The 16,107-nt window shown below is 40.2% G+C and overlaps 1 protein-coding gene across 3 annotated transcripts in view; it reads left to right on the top strand.

Annotated features, from left to right (window-relative positions):
• The window catches only part of LOC110059368 (uncharacterized), a 50,329-nt gene that overhangs the window by 17,437 nt on the left and 16,785 nt on the right, over positions 1-16,107 (top strand). For all 3 annotated transcript variants that reach the window (XM_089277200.1, XM_020766063.2, XM_020766062.2), the window contains exons 5-16: positions 1,217-1,611; positions 2,541-2,666; positions 3,416-3,839; positions 4,128-4,537; positions 4,629-4,757; positions 9,985-10,170; positions 10,666-10,848; positions 11,591-11,845; positions 12,033-12,227; positions 13,049-13,234; positions 13,574-13,762; positions 14,035-14,283. In XM_089277200.1, the coding sequence (XP_089133326.1) occupies positions 1,217-1,611; positions 2,541-2,666; positions 3,416-3,839; positions 4,128-4,537; positions 4,629-4,757; positions 9,985-10,170; positions 10,666-10,848; positions 11,591-11,845; positions 12,033-12,227; positions 13,049-13,234; positions 13,574-13,762; positions 14,035-14,283 (2,927 nt within the window). The remainder of the gene's footprint in view (positions 1-1,216; positions 1,612-2,540; positions 2,667-3,415; positions 3,840-4,127; positions 4,538-4,628; positions 4,758-9,984; positions 10,171-10,665; positions 10,849-11,590; positions 11,846-12,032; positions 12,228-13,048; positions 13,235-13,573; positions 13,763-14,034; positions 14,284-16,107) is intronic.

Genomic DNA, 16,107 nt, shown 5'->3' with positions numbered 1-16,107 from the left:
TAATATATTTTCCTTATATTGGTTTCGTTATCGTTTTTCTCATTTATATTCTGTAAGAGCATTGAGATTTTGTAATGTAATGCGCTAGAAATAAATTATTATTATTATTATTATTATTATTATTATTAAGTCTATCGTGGAAAATTTGACGGCCATTGGCTTTTTACTTCTAAGAATTTTTCTTTCGTCTCCGGTGTTGAATGCGCCGTTCATCAGCATTTTGTAGGCAACTAGCTCCGAATTTGTCAAGAGATGGTAGACCCACGAACTTATAGTTTTCCTTACAAAACATCACTAGAAGTAAATGCTGATGACTTGCTTCAGCATGGGATTGACCGTTCGACTTTATTTCATGATACAAAAAAGAGCAAACAATCATATGAATACATCCCATATAAAATGGGGTTTTCCTATACATATAGGTTTCATGTCACGATGTTAAGATTCCCCTGAGATGGATCTCGAGTCTAGATAACAAGTTAGCATTCATACCAGAACTTCAAACAGAATATCGAGTTAAGATTGCAAGTCAGAATATCCGCCTTTTTCTTGATGCTCTAATTCAAAAACGTTTTCAGCCAAGACAATAAACACTCAGACGTCCTTTTAGGCCTTAGCTAATGTTCCTCCATAATCACAGACGTTTGTAATGAAAACGTTTTAATGACAAAGCAGTATCTTGCGAAATGATGCCGCTAAAATAGTTGTGTTTGTAGTTTAAATGACTTTTCATTTTCGAAAAACTGAAAATAATTTGAAAGAGTTAAAGAAATGCCGTCCACCGTCTCCTCCTAGCAAAGATCCCAGCTCAGAAAGAATAACAGGAATAAAGTTAAAAGCGTGCGTAATCTACGTAAGTTAAGTCTGCTTACGAGCCAAGTGGCCCATCAGGCCGGAGCGTATTACGGCTTCTGTAGCATAAAGCGACTAGGGGTGTTTATACTTCCCTCTGGATGTGCTGCCAGTCCACTGCAGGGTCCCTCCCCCCTCTAGCTTTAAATTCGACGGTACCCATATATACACCTGGTGGAGAGAGGGACTGTGAGAGTAAAGTGTCCTACCCTGCAAGAACACAACACAATGTCCCAGGCCAGGCCTCGAGCCCAGACTGCATGATCCGGAGTCATACGCACTAACCATGAGGTCACCGCGACTCCCGATTTACGTAGATGTGTTTGAAATGTATACAACTTTTTTTGTTTTTATTCTGTCAAAGGCTTCTGTATTGGACTGATGTAGGGAAGAATCCGAAAATTGAACAAGCTGCCATGGACGGCACAGCCAGACGAATCATTGTGAACGAAAACTTAGGCGCACCTAATGGGTTGACTATGGACCACTCTTCCAACCGTTTATATTGGATAGACGCCAAACTAGACAGGATTGAGGAATTCGACCTAAAGAATAGAAACAGAAGAGTCATTCTTTCCTTTACAACTGATGTATCTCCTTTTGGGCTGGCAATGAACCGAGACTGGTTATACTGGTCAGACTGGAAAACAAAAACGATCTCACGTGTTTCAACAAGTAGAGGGAAAAAGGAAATTCTTGCCTATGGACTAAAAATACCAATGGATCTTTTCGTTTATGACGCAGCCGCTTCATCTCCTGGTAAGCGTTCTATCATTTATTTATTCGTAATGGTATGCGTTTATTTTCAGCTCCCTTAAATTACCAATTTCCATTTGCAATTATTCGGTATTTTAGTGTAGTACCTCAACAAAGTTTTGGAGTAATTATGAGTTGATTTATACCATTTTCTAAAGTATATGTTATAGGTGAAAAGTAAACGTCAAGATCACACATAACTAAGACGTCATCTTTTATGACATTATGTGAATCATTATCAAACATAAAACCATGTTATCTCGGAGAGCTGTAAAATATCAATCGTGTGGAATCTCAACCTACAGAACATTGATCAGAGATCTGATTGGTTTCTCCCCAAAATGAGTATACAAAATGAATATCCTTGCAATTGTAGAAGGGCATTTTTGTGAAATTATTTCGCAGTTCTTGGTGCCATTTCTTGTCGACAAACGTATTTGTTCAGAAGAACTTTAGACGCGGCTGTAGACCCCTTGTAGTATATTATTAGTATACCAAAAAATAATGAGACATGGAAGAACGAAAACGGTTGCTGACATATTCACGAGTGTTGGGAGTGGGTCGATTTGGCGGTCAGCACTCATGAGATGTAGCGATATCGTTTCCTATCGATGCCCAGCTTTCTTAGCCTAACCTGAGTTGTCCTAACACTATCGGCTACGCCTAGTTTCTGAAAATAGGCCATATTCATATTATCGGTATTGGACTGGAACTAGCTGTCAATGGAGGTTCATATACGGGGGAATATCATTAAAAAAATATAAATGTATTTGCAGTTGAAAAGACTTGCTGCATTGGTCTCAGATGCAGGCTAGTTCGAGTCCAACACTGAGAATGCGAAAACGGCCCATTGGCCTTTTCGTAACGACGTTGTGTTCTTCCTGTAAACAGCAACCAATAACTAAAGACATTTAAAAACCTATTTCTTGAAGATCGCAGCCCTTGCAGTGTTCGCAATGGACTCTGCAGTGATTTCTGCCTCTTGAACCCTACTGGGTACAAGTGCGCATGTCCAACAGGTGTTTCTCTTCTTCCCGATGGAAAGAACTGTGACTATGGTAAGTGTATCGCAGTTATTTCAGTGAGACGTGTAGTTCAGAATAAATGTGAGGTATCGACAATGTGGCCGAGTTGTCAGTAGGGCACTGATATGTAATCTGGGGAACTCGGGTCCAAGTCCTCCACCATGCTACTACCTGTTTTATACTTGGTTGTTCCGAGTTCAACACCACGAGCACTCTTTGTGAAGAGCCAAATGGCCAACCTCCTGCATCTCGTAACGTTTTAAGTATTATATCAAACAAAAGACTTTGATATATCACTTGTTTAAACAACAATACCACTCCCAACGAAACATCTCCACGAACTTCAAGGTGTCATGGGTTGTGGTCGAGATAGTATTTTATAAACACTATTTCGAGAAAAAAACAAAATAGGAGAAAATCGTGCCATACCGCATTAGGCTATACCCAACCCTACCATACGATGACATACATGTACCATACCATACGATACCATACATGTACCATACCATACGATGCCACACATGTACCACACCATACCATAACGTACCATACCATACCGTACCGTACCATACCATACCATACCCTACCCTACCCTACCCTACCCTACCCTATGGCTTTACAGCAGAACGGAGCACAGTCGAGGCCTTTTTATTTGTTTAATGATAAAAAGTCCATTCATTTCTCCATGCATTCGGCTAGTATTTCAAACCAAACTTTATTTTCCAAACGGGTAAAAGTTGATCAAAGATGACACTTACGTGTTATCTTCCTTGCGTTCACAGAATCTTTCCATAAGTCAAGCTCCGACAAATTTCTTCTTTTCACTGGTTCTTATTCTGGTAAAATTTACAAGATTCCTCTGGCAGTACCTGGCAGACCATGCAACGCTTTGCAAATTGAGAGTAAAATCGTGTATCCGATCGCTATTGATTATGATCCAGCTGAAAGCAAGGTTTACTGGACAGACGGTCGATTGAAAGCAATCGTTAGGGCGTTCCTTAATGGATCATCTGTAGAAGTTATAGTCCAACAGAATGTACAAATTCCTGACGGGTTAGCCATTGATTGGATTGGAAGAAACATGTACTGGTCAGACGCTGGCACAGAAAGAATCGAAGTTTCGAGATTGGATGGATCATCTAGGAGAGGTCTCATCACAACAAACATTGAGAAACCAAGATCGATCGCCCTCGATATAGCAGGAAGGTATATTTGTCGATAGAGATTACTTAGCTGAACGGCATCCATAGGATCTCTTTGGTTAAAAATAGGGAATGATCGAGACCTGCTATCTTATGAAAACGCATTTTTTTTGTCTCAACAGCTTACCTATTACATTTTCCCAGAATACCGAAAAAAATCGCGACCGAAAAACTGAGTTACTGAGGATAAACGTAATCTAGATGTCCGCAAAAGATACCCACTCCTCCCTGGGAGGTTCTTAAATGAGCAAATCAAACTTCAATAACAACATTTATCAACCGTTTGTTGCAGCATCATGTTTTGGACTGACTGGGGATCATCACCGAAGATAGAACGAGCGAACATGGATGGTACTGCACGAAAAGTGCTTGTAAGCTCTAGAATAGTTTGGATAAACGCAATTTCCCTCGATCTAAAAAACAAAGTTCTCTACTGGTGTGATGCCAGGTTGGATAGGATAGAAAAGATAGATTTTCAAGGAAACAATCGGAAAGTTGTATTTTTGCTTTACAACCCTGTTGGCGGCGGGTTCTTTCACCAATTTGGGCTCGCTGTTCATGACGACATTCTGTATTGGACAGACTGGGTGCGAAAAAGCGTCATCGAGTACAATACCAAACCTGGTCGATTTGATAAGGAATGGAAAGGAATAACAAGGCCCATGGGTTTGCGCCTCTACGATTCCCAGAAGCTGTTTAAAGGTAACGAGAAAGCACATATTTTTAATTTATTTTGTTACAGAGGGTCATTGTTGTGTCTATGCGTAACTCATCGACAACCATTCCATCCAAGGGCCAAACAGTTGTTCAAACCTAAATGGAGGATGTAGTAACCTGTGTCTTCAGAATCCCCATGGCTACCGATGTTTCTGTCCAGAAGGCGTTTCATTCATTCCTGGAAATTCTCACATTTGTCAAGGCGGTAGGATTGCTATTTACTACAAAAATAATGTCTATGTTAAAGTCACTAAGTAGAGAAAACGTCTAAAATTAAGTTTCTATCAAGTTTTATATAAAAGTACTGCGAAACGTAGACGTTTGGCGTCACCATTGGGCAATAGCTGTTGTTTATGAGAGTACACTGTACGGGTCCGCAAGTGATCCCAGGACCGCAAATGATCCCAGACCGCAAATGATCCCGGACCGCAAATTATCCCCAAATTAGACCACAAATGATCCCGGACCGGAAATGATCCCCCATATTGGACCGCGAATGATCCCGATCAAAAAATAAGGAATGGCATGGATGGTGGGATGGTGTGAATAGGGAATTGGCGTACGTGAATACCGATGTTTTTATTAAAGCCATCTATAAATAATGGCTTATTTACAACTTGCTCTTTTTTCATACTTTCGACTAAATTTTGCCGGTTGCTAACTACGACGTTATGAATATCACCCCTAAATCATCAAACACGACTTGGCTTGCATTTCTTTGCAATTCTCAGTAAAATTATGATCAGTGCAACATACGCTACATATCCTCCTTTGTTAAACATTGATATTTCGGTGTTATAGTTAATCACATTTTATCAGCCATTAACGCCACTCGTCTAAAGTTAATAATAAAGTGTATTATCGTTTGTCACACGATGTAGTCACTTTAGATGTAGATCGCGACGTAGTCTTCTTCAGGCGATAAGGTCGACTGATTGCACGGTATCATTTATATCACAAAGGTCGGCTGTGATTGGTGCATTTCGATCCTCCTATTGTTCCATTGTTCCGACGAGTAGCTGTTCCCTCAGTGGTCCGCTGTTGTACCGTTCTCCTGTTGTGTTTTTTGATCGTGGGCATCCATGCTTCAGGAATTTCAATTCCACTATCCCTGTTGATGTTATTAGGGTGAAGTCTTATGTGAATAGCTTCCTTGACCCTACGTGTGTACCAGTGAGGATCTCGATCAATAAACTTGACCTCATTCCAGATAGGATAGTGGCCGGTCTCGTGGGTGTGTTCAGAAACGGCGGAGGTCTGAGTAGGGGCGAGTCGTATATCCCTGTCGTGTTCTTTGATCCTCTCCTGTATAGATCTCCCTGTTTCTTGGATGTAGACTTTGCCGCACTCACAGGGAATCCTGTAGACAATACCATCTTGTTTAGCCGGGTTGACGGTGTCCTTTGGTCGCACTAAGTGTGACCGAAGTGTCGTGTCGGACTTGAAGACGGTGCGAATGCCTTGTTGTTCTAGGCAGCGACGGAGAGACTCCGAAACTCCTTGGACATAAGGTAAAACGGCGGTGGATTTAAATTCCGCGACGGGCTCTCTTCTTGGGGTTGTTCGTGCCTTTGTGATCTTCTGTACCAACGAGGAGGGATATCCATTAGATGGTTTTGTCACGAGACGTTTAGCCCGGTCGTACAGACACTTCACAATACCGCGCTTTACTGACTGAGGGTGGTGTGAATCATACGCTAGGTACTGATCAGTCACGTAGGGGCCAAACCACCCCCCAAATGTTTCGTCAGTTCTTGGGTATTTCACATTATTTCGCATTACTTAAAAGTATTGACTCTTTCTACACCAAACTTGGCAGATGAGCAGGAGACCTATTGCCAATTATATTTAGGTGAAAAATGTCAGTAAATGCCAAAGTTGTGATGTCACAGTGATGACGTCATGTTTTTTGCGACTTTTGAAGTTTTTAATATGCATATTTTTTACAATGTGTTCGAAAGAACACATCAAGGGGAGTTGAAACCTGAAAAAAAATTTTGTCCATATCGCAAACATTGAATGAAATATGGCATTTTTAAATATGAAAAATAACTCTGCAAAATATGGGGTCCCCCCCTTGAGAAAAATCCCCAAATTGGAGCCGTAATTTTGTTCCAGCAAGTGCAGCTATGTTGCACATGTGATGTGCCAGATGACTAAATAAAGAAGAAAATCGGAATAAAAAATTATCCCTCTAGTGTTATTGCGTTAAAATTAGTTTTGTTACGTCATAACCTGTGACGTCACCCGTTTTTTTACTGTTAATACCATCCTAACAAAGCCGAAAATCAAATTTCCAAAACCATACGATTTTTGACAACATCAAGTTTTCTATTTTTCTAGATTATTAGCCTTCCTAGAATAAAACTGAAAAAAATAAACCAGAGAGACTGAATTAAGAAGGACAGTATGATTAAGCAAATTCCGGGGGGACAACAAAAAAATATTTACTTTACCATATCTCAAAAAATAAGCATCATAGCAAAAAACGGTTTCCGGCATTTTACTCCTCAAGTCAAGGCCTTTCCAATGACATAATCTTTTTATCAGATTTCACAAAAAATTATAGCACGTTTTGGTGACGTCATCAATTATGACGTCATAATCTGACATTTTGTCACAATTTCCAAATTAAAATAAACTGGAGAACAAAGAAAGCTCATCTGCCAAACTTGGTTCAGAAATATATAAACCAAGCAAATATAGCCTTCAGAAACATTTGGGGGGTGGTTTGGCCCCTACGTAGTATGTGTTGGTTTCCTGTTGACACTGGTGGTAAGGCGGCCATCAGGTTCTCTATAAACTGACGTGTCGAGAAAAGCGATCTTGCTGTTATTCTCGATCTCCATGGTGAAACGGATTGATGGTTGTTGACTGTTTAGGTGTTGCAGGAACTCGTCAACTCTGCCCCGATCCAGGATGGTGAAAGTATCATCTACGTAGCGTTTCCAGATCTTAGGCTTGCAAGGTACGGACTCTATTGCTTGTTCTTCAAATATCTCCAAGTAGAAATTAGCAATAACCGCTGATACAGGGCTCCCCATGGCTGCGCCGTCTCGTTGTTCGTAAATCGATCCGTTGTACTGGAAGTACGTAGATCTTAATACGAAATCCAAGAGGTCCGCGATTTGAACTGGTGTAAGTGTCGTGCGGTCAGCCAGGCCTGCGTCGTTCTCCATTTTTTGTAGCGCGGCTTGTACGGCGCCCTCGATCGGTACATTGGTAAACAGTGACTCTACGTCGAAAGACACCATGATCTCGTGGTCCTGGATCTCTTCACTGGTGATGATGGAGGCGAAGTCAGTTGAGTTTTTCACCGTGAAGTTCGAGTTACCTGAAAGAGGAGATAATACGTTAGCCAAGAAAGCAGACAGGTCGTATGCAAAGGTGTTGACACACGACACAATTAGCCTAAGCGGTGTGTCGGCCTTGTGGATTTTCGGCAAACCATAGATCCTAGGTGGTTGTTTGTGTCGGGGTCTGATCTTATTATAAACCGTCTCTGATATTTGTCCATTCCGTTTCAGAGTTTATCGACCTTATCGCCAGAAGAAGACTAGCAGTAAGCAGTCGAAACGTCGCGATCTACATCTAAAGTGACTACATCGTGTGACAAACGATAATACACTTTATTATTGCATCTACCACGATGAATAACAACAACCTTTTCCTCGACATTCGTCTAAAGTTTTAAACTAATATCTAACCATGAAGCAACTATTACAGAAGACGCTGTCACCTAAGTAGACCCACAAGCCTACAACGCTTCATCACTCTGTAAAACAGGAAATTTGAAAAAAAATTATTTTCTAATTTTTCCTTGGCCGTATTTTGACTTTAATTCCTCGGAAATGACTACTTGAGTATTCTAAGAAGCCCAAATTCCAAGCTATAGTCATGAAGTTCAGCTTCATGACCAAGCAAGGGCGTGAACGCTTGCTCTTCGCCGAAGCCTTGACAATTAGCTGTTTGATAGATGTTTGATACTGTTGCCATCGGGATTTCGAGAATGTTTACAAGTATGTGCTATTCTAAGACTTCTAATTCAATAGATCGTCTTCACGTGACGTGTTTTTATCCTCATCAGGCATAAGAGGCGGTATATTTATTTCTGTTTACAATTAGTGTGCTTCGTTTGGAAACCAGAGCATTTTGAATTTCAGGGTTATAGAGGTTGCGTGACACAAGGTTACGATCGAGTTTGTTGAAAAATATATACTCATCTCATGATTTTGAGCCTTTTTAGAAGTTAGAGCATTAGGAAAAGTGCTTATGTAAATGCTTGTTTGTTTAGTACTGATAATCAGTCGCCTAGAAAGCCAAAGTAAGTTCCAGATGTTTACACTATATTCCGGCCGCCATATTGGTGTACCGGGCTCTGTAAATTTCTGGGAAACATTTACGACGAATATCTGAAGTTTGGGGAAATGCACAGGCCTAAAACTTGGAGAAGTGTCTTATTTAGTTATCTTCTATAGCGTACATCACAATTTCGTAGCTTTTTCCATTGGTTGATTTTCGATTTATTATTATTATTTTTTATTGCGTGACAGTGAAAACGATCTGTACCTTTCGAAGAACAAAACAGCAACTGTGGAATATTTTTTTTGCAAAATGATAAAACATGTGTTTTAGTTCATAATTTTTGTACATGTTCTCACCTTCCTCTGATATAAATCCATGCCATTCCATATTTTTTGATCGGGATCATTTGCGGTCCAATTTGGGGATCATTTGCGGTCCGGGATCATTTGCGATCCTGGGATCATTTGCGGACCCGTACAGTGACAGTTAAGAGATGTCACATCGTCCCTCACAAGAGTTCGCCTCAAATTTGTACGTACGGTGGTCGCTGAATAAAAGTGAATTCACGTTGTGTCACTAACGAGATTTTTTAAATTTTGTTATGGAAATATTTATCCACCCAGTGGTGTGCTTCTGTGTGAAAAAGTAAATCACATTCACTTATAAAAATATAATGGTCTTCTAAATTTCTTTTGTTTGATTTGAGTTTTATGAAGATTACCATCCAATGCGAGGATAAAATTTTCAATCAAATGGGAAGGGAAGAAAATAAATAGCCAATTAAAGTTTTCGAATTTGCACCCCAGTAAACTCCCTTATATAGCAAGGAAAAATTTTCTGAAGCTAAGTAAAATGTGTTTTGAAACTGACCAATCGAGTGTAAGTTTAAGGTACATGCCAACTTTCAAGGAACTTATGAAACAAAAGGACTATGAGCATGATCTTAAAGAGACAACCTCTCAAATGTTTCAAATAATTTATTCTTCATTTTAGTTCTGCTGCTATAGCAAGGGTTTATTTATTTCTAAAATGACCTTAATTTAAGGGTCGATTTCCAAGATCACAGATATCAGAGCAAAAAAGTAGTTAGCCATTAAGAATATGTTATTTCCGTTTTTTTGGTACAGCTGTCAAGTGTCCATCACTATCAGCGCCACCCAATGGCATCCTACAAGGATGCGAAGGGAATACAAAAGGGGATTACCTGACGACCTGCCGGTTCTCCTGCTCTGTTGGATATATCGCCTCAGGCTCCGAAGTGAGGATATGTTTAAGGAATAGTAGCTGGAGTGGAGAAGACTTTTCATGTCGAGGTATTTTAAAGGCTTCCTCGGTACCATTGTCATTAAGGGACCTTTGCACGAGTAGTGATTAAACTGAGTGCTCAATAAAACCATCAGCCATCACAAATATTTATAGCAGTGACTTTTATTGATTTTTTAACCTCCATGAGCAAAAGGTATCCTTCCGTCAATTATGATGAAAGGCCATCCTCGTAATAGATACCCATAGCTAAGATCTATCAATCTCAAGTTGTTTTGTCTCTCCCCACCTCCTGAAAAGTAAAGCTTCATTTAACACTTAATCTCAAGGTGGTTTTATAACCTTAAATAGTAAGCTCCGCAGCTGTGATCATCAAGATCTACAAAATTGTGTTGAAAAGAAACTGAGCTAAGAAATTGAGCAAGTTCCCTGAATTAAAGACACCAAAGTAAGGACTGAAAGCTACCCTGTAGGAATATATTTATTATCCGAGGTCAAGAATGTATTTTGATAATAAAAATGTATGCCTTATTTACCGAATGTAGCTATAAGATGTCCGCATTTAAGCGTGCCATCAAACGCTGTACTCCTGTCTCCCTCCTGTGGCAATTTATATGGAGCAAATTGTGTATTTGGATGTCAGTATGGATATGCCAGTAACAGTGGAAACGTCACTCGAACATGTTCTCAGTCCGGTAACTGGAATGAAAGCCCTATCAAATGTAAAGGTGAACGCATTTTTATGACCAGAAGGCGAAAAATAGTTCATTATTATTAAACGTCTAACTTAGCTCCGAGGCTTTGGAAAATAAAATAAGAGCATTAACATAAGTTAAAGGATAAATAGATGCATTGTTTTCTTGTTTTATTTCCTCTACACTTCGCAGCCGAGTGGCAATGTTCATATAACGAAAATTGGCTATTGTATCGGTTACAGTTATATTAACATAGATTTCCAATCAGATCCATCATAGCGGGTCATCATTAGCAGCTCGCAACAGACGATCGAGAGGTACTTCGTTTTAATATTTTCAGAATTTTTCTTCATCTATGACGTGTGTCCCGTAAACTTTAAGAATTCGTTTTCAGGGAATGTATGCCCATGTCGGAATAACGCATATACTTTAGAACAGCTTTAGAGCACCATAGAGCAGTTTTCGGTTGAGTGTCGGAACTAATCTGGAGTTGTTTTTGGTTTTGCCTCGCTGCGCACTCTAATTGGTCCTAAATTAGCTATATTCAACCAATACAGCTGCAAAGCCACTCACGACTTGATAACATGCGTTTTCCTGCGCGTGATGCCAATAGTCTGTTTTTCCTTGGTGTTCTGACTAATTCATTGTGTTATCCATGTTTGCTGTGATTGTCTATTTTATTTGGTCTAGTTTGAAGTCTACGTCACTCGAACGAAAACCGCACGCTCGAGGACTAAAATTTCCATGGAACTAACAGTCAGACAAAATTTTTCAGATGTACTTCCCCCCTCGTTCGGTGACTCATGCCCCATGGAATCGCTTCTAGTACACACTGAAAGCGGGCAGTTTTCAGCTGTTGTGACCTGGACAGTCCCTGTTGCCACTGACAACTCTGGAATTCCACCTAAAGTCACTTCAAATTTCATGGATCCACCACACAGGATGGCAGAAGGCACTCACGTGGTTATCTATACAGCAGCTGACATGTCGGAAAACAAAAAGCTTTGCAGTATTACTATTAAAGTTGTGGGTAAGTGGGTCAGTGTAATTAAAAAAAAAGTCAAAACACAGTTAAGTGCAACCTACAGTAATATGTACAGTAAAAGAATAATTGCCATATAAAAGTCTAACTCGAAGGCAAGAGGGCCTAACGCAGCATGATTCATCCACATTCTGAGGTGATGTTGATCTGATTTACTTTTCATTACCGTAAACAGTGATTTATTGTCCTTCGCTGACTGTCCAGTCTGGAGGTCCTCTGCGCATGGGTAGTTGTGGCAGCCATAATGGAGCCGAGTGCCTTTTTTCTTGTGCGATTGGCTATCGCTTGAATGGTTCATCAGTCACCAGGTGCATTGCCCATGGAAATAGACCTCCAGGTTCTTGGAGCCATCTTTTGCCATCTTGCGAAGGTAAAGTAAAATTTCCTCGATAAATTGAGGATGAGAGGAGAACACGTCACAATTAATCGCCAGGAAATTTATCGTTTCGAAATTACATAGATTGTCGTTTCCAGTCATGTTAGCTTATATATGAACTGACACCGAGCAGCAGACATTCCAGAAAATGTCTGTTGAAAACCTGCCATTAATTAGCAGATTCATGCAATTACATTATGTCATATCCCGCCCCTGATGTCACACTTAGAATGCATTGTTCCACATTTTCAGTATCTTTGGACGTATTAGTTGTTATTGGCAGTTGCCTAATGATTGCCTCGTGAGAAGCATGAAACTCTCAGAGGAAATTAAAATTTTTAATCCAACTCTGCAAATCTACGTTTTTATAGCTCTAGTTTATCTATTGGAGGCACAGTGAGCTTATGGTTAGTGCCCTATTGGAAGCCCGGTGGGCTTATGGTTAGTGCCCTAGCTTCCACATCGAGCGGTTCGTTTTTAAGCCCTGGTCGGAGACATTGTGTTATGTTCTTGGGCAAGAAACTTTACTTTCACAGTGTCTCTTTTTACCCAGGTGTATAAATACCTGGGGGTAACCCTGCGATGGACTAGCGTCCCATCCAGGGAGAGTACAAATACTCCTAGTTGCACTCCTAGATATACTCCTATGGTACAGAAACCAGAGATACGCGCCGGCCTGATGGGCCACTTGGCTCGTATGTAGACTTGACCTTTTAGCTATTGAGCACTGTATAGCTGATGAAGACTTCAATTAATTACTAAGTTATGACATATTGATGTAATTTAAGAGCCAACATTTTGCCTTATCTTTTTAGTTATTAGATGTCAGTCTCTTCCCTCTCCGCTAAACGGTGGCAAAACTGGTTGTTCAAACCATATTGTAGAGTTTTACGGTGTACGATGCAGTTTCTTTTGTAATATTGGCTACTATCTTACTGGTTCTTCAGTGAGGTACTGTATGGAGAACGGAACTTGGAGTGGACAAACCTCTACATGTAAAGGTAGATATGAAGTGATTACAGGACAAGGTTCTGTGATATTTGAATCGATTTAAGAAATGTTTTCGGTCGAGGCTGAAGACACAGTTCGTACAATAACTAGGGCTTTGATAGTTGTGGGATCTTTTATTATGATTACGGTCTGTTAAACAACTAATTCTTCCTGAAAAAAAGTGGCTAGATTATTACAATAACAAAGTTCTTGAAATGAGTGCCGCCATTCTGTTCCCACAAACTCTCTCTTAGTGGTAACAGCTTATAGCTAGATTTGACGCGCCATCTGCCTTTACTGAATTTATTCTAAAGACTGCTGAAAGACTGTACTAACAAGACTTGTTTCAGCTATTGAATGCGATGCACTTGTTCCTCCACCGTTCGGCGCCCTGTCGCCAGCCTCATGCCTCACTAAGAGTGGGTTTAGTCAGGAATGCATCTTTACGTGCCAGGATGGTTATACTCTGGAGGGGACGTCAACTCGAGTGTGTGCCAACGGTGGAAATTGGACTGGGGAAAACAATACAATATGTAAAGGTAACAGTCTCTTCCACTTCAGTACTTCAGTTCCTGTTGGTTTTTCTGAGGTCATGATCTATAGTAATCAAAAAAGGAAAGAGGAGATGTGCTTTGCATTTACGGGGCGTTTGCAACGGCATCGCAAAGGCCCTAGTTTGGAATTCTGTTGGAACTTCGGTCAACTTGCACAGCTTTATTTCTAAGAAATCGTGGTTTTAAGATCATTTCTTATAGGCACCATGTTTGTTTTTTTAAATTAACCGTCAATCCATTGTTTACTGTTTCTTCAGATCTTTCTCCCCCGACGTTTCATGGCACATGCCCCAGTGAAATGGTATTTTACACTGATTCATGTGACGACAGTGCTGTAGTGTCATGGAGTGATCCAGTAGCTACTGATAACTCGGGAACTACCGTTATGACGTATCCTCCAGTTCGACCCCCCGTCAATCTTACAGTCGGGTTGTATGAGATATCCTACACGGCGACGGATAAGAGCGGTAACACTGCAAACTGCAGCTTCGTTGTCCAGGTGACAAGTAAGTATTTCATTCAACATGAAGTGGTACACATTAACATAACATCAGTTGAACTATATTAACACTAGTCCTATGGAAATACTTTAGATAATTAGATTTTTTCTATTACCTTATACTATACTTTAGCGACAGCTAGGCCCGCAGACAAAAGCAACATTATTATTAGCATTAGCCTCAGTTGCAAGCTACTTAAAGGTGCAGCATTGCAGTGGACCAGTTTCTGTTTGTTAGGATGGAATTCTAGACACGACTACATGTCATTTGGAGAGACGATTCGTTGTCTCTTTGAGGTTATCATCCTATTTCACTTTGTCGACTTTGAACTGATCATAAATACATTAACGCTACTTGCATTCACGCAATTTTCTTTTCTTTTTGTGAAATACAAATGATGCTGAGGTTGAATGATAAAGCAGCCAAATAGATGAAACAATCAACAAAATCAGTTGAGGCTTAACTTAAACCTTACTGATGCACTTGAAAGAGAAAAGTCGAATATAAATACGAAACGAAAATTAACGGCAAATATTACACAATCCCAAATGACCGCTTATAAGAGGAAATTGGCTAGCCCTTACAATTTTTTTAAGGACAGACAGAAGTTTTGCACTCTAAAACATATTTGATATTCCCGTATTCCTCTCTTTGATAAGTCTTAATGTAAGTAAATGTTCTCCTAAAATTGGGCGGGCACGGGCCTCTCTTCCCCAGGTCTACCCTCTGAAAGGTATCCCCTTTTTATGTGGTCATTCTACTGAACTGGGGTGATGTTAACTAAAGGGCGCCATTTCGGTACCAAGATAAATTTATCTATTTAGCATATTTTTTTGAGTTGCTCTTCATCCTCTCCTGTGATAAAAGTTCTAGTGAACAACTTCTTATGTAGTAGTGGTACTACTACTACTAGTAGTAGTAGTAGTAGTAGTAGTAGTAGTAGTAGTAGCAGCAGTAGTACCAGTGGTAGCAGTAGTAGCTAGTAGCAGTAGTAGCAGTAGTAGCAGTAAGTAGCAGCAGTAGCACTAGTAGCAGTAGTAGCAGTAGTAGCAATAGTAGCAGAAGTAGCGGTAGTAGCAGTTGAAGCAGTAGTAGCAGTAGTAGCAGCTGTAGCAGTAGTAGCTAGTTGCAGTAGTAGCTAGTTGCAGTAGTAGCAGTAGTAGCAGTAAGTAGCAGCAGTAGCAGCAGTTGCAGTAGCAGTAGCAGTAGCAGTAGCAGCAGTAGTAGTGGTAGTAGTAGTAGTAGTAGTAGTAGTAGTAGTAGTAGTGGCAATACTAATACTAGTAGTAGTAGTAGTAGTTATAGTAGTAATATTTGTAGTAGTAGTAGTAGTAGTAGTAGCAGAAGCAGATGTGGTAGTAGTAGTAGTAGTAGTAGTAGTAGTACTAGTAGCAGTAGTAGTACTAGTAGTAGTACTAGTAGTAGTAGCAGTAGTAGTAGTAATACTAGTAGTAATACTAGTAGTAGTAGCAGTAGTGCTAGTAGTAGTAGCAGTAGCAGGAGTAGTAGCAGCAGTAGCAGCAGTAGCAGCAGTAGTAGCAGCAGTAGCAGCGGTAGTAGCAGCAGCAGTAGCAGCAGTAGCAACAGCAGCAGCAGTAGCAGTAGCAGTAGCAGCAGCAGTAGTAGTAGTAGTAGTAGTAGTAGTAGCAGTAGTAGTAGGAGTAGGAGCAGGAGTAGTAGTAGCAGTAGGAGTAGGAGTAGTAGTAGCAGTAGCAGTAGCAGTGGTAGTAGTAGTAGCAGTAGCAGTAGCAGTAGTAGTAGTAGTAGTAGTAGTAGTAGTAGTAGACGACTTTATTGAGAAGGGTAACATTTGACAGTAACAAAACTGAT

Source organism: Orbicella faveolata, unplaced genomic scaffold, assembly GCF_042242905.1.
Source record: "Orbicella faveolata isolate gen_17 unplaced genomic scaffold, um_ofav_v1 contig_46, whole genome shotgun sequence".
Taxonomy (NCBI): domain Eukaryota; kingdom Metazoa; phylum Cnidaria; class Anthozoa; order Scleractinia; family Merulinidae; genus Orbicella; species Orbicella faveolata.
The sequence above is the reverse complement of the archived record's forward strand: the minus strand, read 5'-3'. Positions and strand labels throughout refer to the sequence as shown.